Genomic DNA, 8,298 nt, shown 5'->3' on the forward strand with positions numbered 1-8,298 from the left:
ACACCCTTCATACAACAATAAAAAGCTGTTTGTAAGGCGTCTGTAAGAAGACTACAGACTGTCTATAACTTTACAGACAGCCTCCCTCTCTCTCATCATTCTCTTTCCTCCATATCAGTAAAATCATCTATAACTACCCTTTACAGACAGCTGAGTCATCACCACTGTACATGCCCTTAGGGGCCAGGGATGGCCTGGGTTGGCGATTGCGGTTTCGTCGACCCTTTTTCCTAGCTGAGACGGTTGAATGGGACAATCTCATTAGGGAGCTAGACTTCACCCAGGCAAGTGACGAGGATGACTTAGTTTCTTGGCGCCTGGAGGCTTCTGGCGACTTCACTGCCAAGTCTCTCTACTATCGGCTGTCGCAAGGAGCGGCAGTCACGCATTTTAGGGAGTTTTGACGGACGAGGGTGCCACCTAGGATAAGGGTGTTCTTATGGCAACTCCTTTGGAAAAAGCTTTCGTGCTCGATGCAGGTGACCAAACGGAGAGGTTCGTCTAATGGGCTTTGCTCCCTGTGTGGTGAATCTGAGGACTGCGACCATATTTTCTTTAAATGCTCTCTGGGGCAGGAGTTAGGGAGCTCCTGCACTGCTCTTGGAACCCTGCCGGGGCAGGGGATTTCCTCGCGATCTCTCATGGCCTATCCGGGGCGTATAGGAGAGTAGTTTGGTTCTCCTTCGCGGCGTTAGCTTGGCCTTTATGGAATATCCGTAATAAGCTAACTATGGAAGGTGTTCTTCTTGGCAACCGGCTGATGCCTTGTTTAAAATGATCATCTACATGCAACAATGGAGGATGCTGGTGAAGTGGAAGGATGGAGGCCTCGTGGACGCGGCGATGGATACCCTACGGTGACTTCATGCGGAGCTTGCGGTGCCGTCGGTGCCCTGACGTTTTCCATGTATCCGGGTGATGGTGTGAGCTTTCGTGCTGTACTTGTATGGCATTTGCTGGTGAACCTTGATCCTTGCTTGTGTTTGGTCGGGGGACCTTTGTTATGGTGCTGCGTTGTGTGTGAGCAGTTGCTCGTTTGTACCTTGACTTTGTATGGTGGCGTTGTTACTTTATTAATTTAAAGCAGGGCTAAGGTCTTAAGTTAAAAAAAAAATAATGGGCCGGGTGGATGGTTGGGGAATTGATAAGAACTGGTTGTGTAGTGGGCCGTATACACGTGTAGTGGATGTCACGAGAAGCCTCGCGTGTTTCGCGTCGTGGAAAAGCTTGAACTGGACCGTGACACGGCGGCCCATACAGAAAAAGCCGCAGCGAAATCTCGCCGGCGATTTTTGTCCGGCCGGCGTCGCGTCTCTCTCTCCGTGCGGCGGCGGGATGGCGGCGGACTGGGAGGGGATCCACCCGAGGGAGCTGCGGCAGATGGAGGAGATCCGGGAGCTCGACATGGAGGAGCTCAACGTCGAGACGGAAGAGGAAGGCGGCGGCGACGAGGAGGAGGAGGAGGAGGAGGATGATGAGGAAGAGGAGGAAGTAGACTACAGCCGCCTCCTCGCGGTGCACTCTTTCAGGAGGTCATCTCTCAACACCTCTCATCGCCATGCTCCCTTTCTTCAAGTTCTCATGTAAACAGTACCCGTAGCGTGCTTGGCTTGATCCCCTCTCTTGGAACTGTGGAATCCATAGCCGTGCTTGTGGAATCGGTGCTACCGAAACTGTCGTTTAGTGGCGATTATCCTGAGTGAGTGAGCATTTCGAGGTGGGGAAAATTAGATCCATACCATTAAAAGATCTCATCTTTAGAAAAATACCACTCAAATTTTGTGCTTTAGAAAAATACCACTGAAAGATAGATCTGTTACTGCTTTGTACCACTGCCGTCAAACTCGACGTTAAGTAGACCAATCGATCAGACTCTACTGAAGACTGCCGGAGGGAATTTCTGTACGTACCCGCGGCTGCCCCTGGCCGGAGCATGCTCAGCACACTCCATGGCCAGAGTACGTACCTGCGGCCGCCCCTGACCGGAGCATGCTCAGCACACGCCATGGTCGGAGAGAACTTCCTGTACGTACCCGCGGCCGCCCCTGGCCGGAGCTTGCTCAGCCGCGCCATGGCCGAGCTCGCCCTCGCCGCCCCTCGAGGAGCTCGCCCGCGCCACCCCATCGCGGAGCTCGTCAGCGCCGGCACCTCGCCGTGGTCGCCCGCGCCGGACTTGGCCGAGCTCGCCCTCGCCGCCCCTCAAGGAGCTCGCCCACGCCGCCCCATCGCGGAGCTCGTCGGCGACGGCACCTCTCCGTGGTCGCCCCCGCCGCAGCCTGGAGGACCTCTCCCACGCCGGCCTTGGCCGAGCTCGCCTGTTCCGCCCCGTCGTGGAGCTCGTGGGCGCCAGAAGCTCACCGTGTTTGCCCCCGCCGCACCCTGGAGGACCTCTCTTGCGCCGGCCTTGCCAAGCTCGCCCGCTCCGCACCATGGCCGAGCTCGCCCACGCCGCCCCTCGAGGATCTTGCCAGTGCTGCCCCGTCGCAGAGATCGTCTGCACCAGCACCTGGCCGCGCCGCCCCGCGGTATATCTTCCTGCGCCGCGCCATGGCCGGAGCAACGGTGGCCGGTGGCGGTAAAGTGATGGCTAACAGCCGCTACGAAGGGCCAAATCACGTGAACATCACGGCAGTGGTAGAGAACAATAACGGAGGTAGCTTTCAATGGTATTTTTCTGATGCACAAAATTTCAGTGGTATTTTTCTAAAGATGAGATCTTTTAATGGTATGAATCTAATTTTCCCTTCGAGGTGTGAATGGCTGTGTGCTCACTCTAGTTTCACCTGTGAAGAAATGTTGTCATCGTCAGCCTGAGCCCTAGAGTGGAGAGTGTGGTGGTTACAGGAAAAGGAGTATCTCCATAGCTCCAAACCCGTGCCAGTGGACGAAATATTACTTCGTATTCTCGACTGGCTTGGTGATTATTTGTATTGCCGGTCCTCATGTGAAGTTACAGCTTTATCTCGTGATCTGATGTGATTATAGTACGAGTAGCTTTAGAGCAACTGCAACTGTTAATTTGGACAAGGTGTGCGTGCCTCTGAAGTGTACCTGCAACTATACGTTTGTTAGTTTTTCTTGTTAGACTTCAAAGTGATCTCTCACTGTTCAGTTCCTGATTTATGTGTACCAGGTTGGATAGGAGGAATGGACGGGCTATCAGATCCAGCCATGATGCCTCTCTGCACGGCTATCTTGGTGGTAAATATCATTGCTAACCTTCCGCATTTTTATGATGCCAATTATATTTTGTAAAATTCTCTTTGGGTGTCACTCAGAGGTCGAGGATACACCGGGTAGAAAAGTTGCTCTCTTAGATGCTGGCGCAATCCTCAGCCTGCCAATGCTCTTTCTTCACGGTAATGCTCTTCTATATCCCTATTTTATTTTCTTTATTCATGCACTTATATCCTTTATTTTGATTGTCTTGCCAACCTTGATGATGCTAAAATTTGTGCTTAGTAAAATTTACCAAGACATCATTTACTAGATATTTTATCTGCTCCCACTGTCATCCCTACATTCATTTTGAAGTACTCTGATATAAACGTTTTGCCATGCTATCTTTACTGTTAGCTAAATTTGAGTGATTTGTCTGATTTTGGATAATTACTTCAGATGACTTCATAGCATTATTGTTAGTGATTTCTTCCTTTGCAATTGGACATTTGCAGATATACATGGACGTGTATCTACTTTACATTAAAAGGTCAACATGCCTTGCCTTTATTTAAATGAGTGTCCTGCTCATGCAAGGTAGCATGTTTGTGCTGACCTTCTGACATCCCATAAACGCAAGGTTTTGGTTGAAGTGCATCCTCATCCAACTAGAAGTCCTACCTCCTCCGCCCCAAACTCCCTCTTCTCATCCATTTCTGTTGCCTCCTCTACTCTCTATATTGTCCGATGGCTCATCCCCACCACCTCCACCCTATCGCTCCTAAGTCAGCCTTCTCAATTTTCACTCTTCCACCCTTGAAGAAAAAACGGTTGCTGGAACCAAAGTGATATCAGAATAGTCAACGTACACTTGAATCTCCTCAGAATCCATGTCGACCAATGCTATCGTTGCAAACTTGGATATATCCCAAGAAGATTTTGCAAGCTGTTGAAACAGGACGAGATGAAAGAAATGGCATAAATACTACAGAACTCGTAAAATTCCATACTAAAAAGGATATGAATGAAAGACTAGTCGAAAAACTAGTCACTACTCACTAGTACGTCAAATCAATTTACAAGCTATCATAATAATCAAATGAGGTGGAAGTCACCTTTCCTCCTACCTCATCTCCAGTGCCTACCATTCCAAGCTGCCACCTAACCACATCATTGTCCTCTCCTCTGGTGAGAACCCTGCACCAGTTCTGCCCACCGGCCATCCTCCGCCGCTCACCCCCTGCGGCATCACCTTCCTGCTCCGCCCTGCCCCAGCTGCCTCCACTGCTGGGCTGGTGTGCTCCCTGGCCATCCATCTAAGACTGAAAAGCACAAGGAAGGCATAATCTGGAGTTTTCTCTTGATTGTTTTCGTATGAGGATATGGCTAGATAAGCTATATCAAATAGTTATAATCTATGAGCAATCGTAAAAAGGCAATATGTTGATTGCGCAGCATTCCAGTCCTGATTGGATGTCGTGTTCAAATATATTGTACGGCAAATCCAGAGCCATTATAAAGAGACACAGATGCTTGACCTGTGCATGCTTACACATTGGAAGTTGTAAATGTTGTATTATCTTTCTGGCAGACTACAAATTTAATGGTTATATGAATATTTTTCAGGTGTCGTCCTATTTCCTGAAGCTAACTTGCCTCTGAGACTAATTGAGACTAGGCTTGTGGCATCTGTTGAGAAGGCTTTGAGGCATGTCGATGCTCCAAACACAATTGGCGTGGTGTGTTTTCATCATGTTAAATTAGCCGCTTTTACTTGTGTATTTTTAATGATTATGATCCAATGTTTAGGTTCTCATGTACAGACGGCCAAATCGTCGATATTATTCTGGTGCTTCAGTTGGAACAACAGCAGAGGTGCCGTATACTTCTTTCTGTTATGCTTTGAGTTGCAATTTCTACCAGTTGGAAATTCTTGACCGGTCTGTCGTGTGCTGGGATTGTTCATTTAGTTAGGGGCTTTCCATTATGCCATGTTCCCAATGGAGCTGTTTGATTACCAGCTCCATGTGGTGATATAGCGTATCCTTATTCCCTATAGGAGTAATTAGTTCAGAAGCAACCCCTCACTGTAACTTTGAAAGATTAAAATGTATGTGTAGTTTGGTTCCATTTGCTTATTTTGGATAATGTATCATTTCCTCTGAACAGACAGGTGAGATCAGTTTGTACTTTTATTAATCAAATGTTGTTGTAACAGATACGGCAACTTGGACGGCTGGATGATGGTTCAGTAAATGTTAAAGCACGCGGTCAGCAGAGATTTCGTCTGATCCGTCACTGGCAGGACGTTGATGGGGTGGTAAGTCTAATATCTAACTGAGTAGGCTTTTTGTGTGTTATTTCAACTAGAAGTGGGACAAAATGTAGCTTAGTTTATTTACTCTTGTCATTAGGTGTGGGGTGAGGTTCAAATAATTGAAGAAGATGCCCCTCTAAGAACTCCAAGAGATGCATTTGCACAGCTAGCTGCATCTAGCAGCTTCCAACCGCATACTTCTTCGCCTGTTACGAATTTGGATGTGTCATTAAGCGAGCAGCAGGACCATATGGATTCAGATGTAGATTGTGATTCTTCATCTCTCAAAAGTACTGCAAGTGATCATTCAATGGTTGATACAAAGATTTACCATTCAAGTTCACAATCCAGCAATTCAATGAAGTTCTGCATATCTAGTCAGTCTGGCAAGAATACCGATATGGATGAGGAGGATTATGTTTGCTCGACACCACCCTCAAGCGCAAGAAAAACAGATACAAAGCAACAACATCAGTACAATGCTGCTAGGTACCGAAAGCAGCCTTGTCAGGCATCATTATCATTTTGGCCTCAATGGACTTATGAAATGTACGACTCATATGCACTTGCTCGCAGAGCTGCTGGTAGGTGAACTCCATTTCATCAAACTGACCTTTTATGAATCTTATATTAAATTGTTGCCACACCATATTTCATTAATCTTAATCAAACAATATTAACTTTGCCACACCCTTTCACTGAAGTAGTTGAGAACTAAGTGTGTTAATCCTCCTTACGTGTGTCTGCAATATTCGGTTGCTCATTTTGATACACTGTTCCTTTTGCTGCAGACTTGTGGAGACTGATAATAAAAAAGCAAATCATGGATGATTATGTAACAAAACCTGATCTTTTGTCATTTTACATCGGAAGCCAACTTCCAGTATCAGAACCTCTCAGACAAAAATTGCTAGAGATTGATGGAATTTCATATCGCCTACGGAGGGAGATCCAGCTTCTAAATGCCTGCGACATCATAAAATGTAGATACTGCAAGGTAATAATCTGCTGTATCTGAAATTTGATATTTCGACAAGTTTCTGATTAGAACTGATATGTTTTCACTAGGCTGTGGTCTGTGTTTTCCTTGCACTAAAAATGGCTTCTCAAGAGTTTTGATCAGCTGTGTCATAGTATGGTAGATTAACATGTCATGTGGGGCCACCCTTACATGCACCTCCATAAGGGATCCAAGGGTCCGGTTGTGCTGTAATCTCCATCTAGGATTTCTGTTCGAGTTGAGCTAGATCAGGAGAATATTTTATTGGTTGTCAGTAGTGTTCTTACCAAGTTAGGAGAGCTTGGAGAGGGACCTAATTGGCAGCTATTACTTTGTATCATTCTGTGCATAAGACCGGTTCTTATCCAGCAAGGAATCCATATTCTAGGAGGTACTAGTGAATCAATCAAGCAATAAACTTAGATTAGGCTCTAACCCTTAAAGCTGCTGCTCAAGGTCGCATATGTTTCCACTACACTAGGTAGGAAACAAATGTACATCGTCCTTGTCCTGAAACCCACGACTACTATCTCAGGAACCTTGCACATGACAAACATAAACAGCTAGCTGAGTCCTACATAGCTCTTTTTTCATTTTACAACAAAGCATGGTCCAAAGTTGCAACCAGATAGTGGAGGTATCCTTGAGCGCTGTTGCCTGCTGCTGCTGCTGCTGCATGATAAGTAATGGCATTGAATGTAAAACCAAGTTGCTTCATAATTCATATTGGCAAAACTTGGTCGTTTCTCAGGTGCATGTGCCTAGAAAAGGAATCATGTAAAATTGGAACATGTCTTCAGAATTAGTTGATAATATAGGGGCAGTAATGCTTTAGCTCAATCAAAGCAATTCAAGATTATGCTCTTTGCTCTGTACTGACATGTCTGTTACTTTGGTAGTCTGAGATAGCAAAACGCAGCGACGTGGTGGCGATGTCTAGCGATGGGCCTCTCGGTACTTACGTCAACCCTCATGGTTTCGTGCATGCGACAATCACAGTGAACAATGCAACTGGGCTTGCTCTTGAGGGGAGTCCTTCAAAAGTACACAGCTGGTTCCCAGGGTAATGATGTTTATCTCCACTGCTTATCAGTCCCCTTCATGTTCATTGTACAATTCTTGAATGTATGGTTCACCCTAAGCACGTTATTCTGTTACGCAGATATGCTTGGACTATCGCATCGTGTGCTGAGTGCGGGTCCAACATAGGCTGGCTATTCAGTACCACCAAGAAGCATCTGCAGCCGAAGTCCTTTTGGGGGATCCGTAGCTCCCAGATTGCAGATATTGTGGAAGAAGAGCAAGGGAAAGAATAATGCACTCTCCATGTACATGTACAGCAAACTCTGTCTGGCTTCTGCTGCTTTCTTTTCCACTCCCCTATTAGAACATAGAGTGAGAGTGTGGCGCTTGGGTTATATCTATCGTTCTCTCAATTTTTAGCCATAGTCCATATGCGCCGCCGTACCTGCCTTTCACCTTCAGAATGGTAGCGGTATAGTTCTTTGTAAAACTAAATCACCTATTTCGTTGGTGGTGTTGTACTGGCATGCACTGTAGCTCCGTTATTACAGAAATTTTCTGGAATGTATGTGTCACAAGTCTAGACTGGATCATGTAAATTTTGTGAATGCTGAAGAAAGCATTGTGCAGCGGAAGTCGCACTCAAAAACTGGTTATGAAATGTGACGATAAAGAAGCATGTACAATCATTTGCAATGATGCTTAGAAATGTCGACTCTTTTGGGAGAGAAAAGGCTGTGCTCTCAGAATATTGGGGTTCCTAAAGAAGAAGGAAGAGCTTGCACTTGCCATACTCCAT

General features: G+C 46.3%; 1 protein-coding gene across 2 annotated transcripts; it reads left to right on the plus strand.

Moving 5' to 3' along the window:
* The first annotated feature begins 1,238 nt into the window (after positions 1-1,238).
* LOC127326691 (uncharacterized) lies at positions 1,239-8,085 on the plus strand. Of its 2 annotated transcripts, none has more exons than XM_051353486.2 (10): positions 1,239-1,532; positions 3,134-3,201; positions 3,279-3,359; positions 4,786-4,898; positions 4,969-5,034; positions 5,378-5,479; positions 5,574-6,060; positions 6,268-6,473; positions 7,376-7,539; positions 7,639-8,085. In XM_051353486.2, exons 1-10 carry the CDS (start codon positions 1,336-1,338, stop codon positions 7,790-7,792), a joined length of 1,638 nt encoding a protein of 545 aa, XP_051209446.1. In that variant the 5' UTR covers positions 1,239-1,335; the 3' UTR covers positions 7,793-8,085. The 2 variants fall into 2 exon arrangements, with proteins under 2 accessions (XP_051209446.1, XP_071680992.1); XM_071824891.1 differs by lacking the exon at positions 1,239-1,532 and adding an exon at positions 1,904-3,028 and having other exon boundaries at positions 3,113-3,201.
* Positions 8,086-8,298: the final 213 nt, after the last annotated feature.

The sequence above is a fragment of the Lolium perenne genome, chromosome 1 (genome assembly GCF_019359855.2).
Source record: "Lolium perenne isolate Kyuss_39 chromosome 1, Kyuss_2.0, whole genome shotgun sequence".
NCBI lineage: Eukaryota > Viridiplantae > Streptophyta > Magnoliopsida > Poales > Poaceae > Lolium > Lolium perenne.

Excerpts from the sequence above, each read along its gene's own strand:
- LOC127326691 (XM_051353486.2), top strand. The coding sequence starts at position 1,336 with ATGGCGGCGGACTGGGAGGGGATCCACCCGAGGGAGCTGCGGCAGATG. Across the intron at positions 5,480-5,573 it reads GGCAGGACGTTGATGGGGTG|GTGTGGGGTGAGGTTCAAAT; the intron begins GTAAGTCTAATA and ends TCTTGTCATTAG. Across the intron at positions 6,474-7,375 it reads TAAAATGTAGATACTGCAAG|TCTGAGATAGCAAAACGCAG; the intron begins GTAATAATCTGC and ends TTACTTTGGTAG.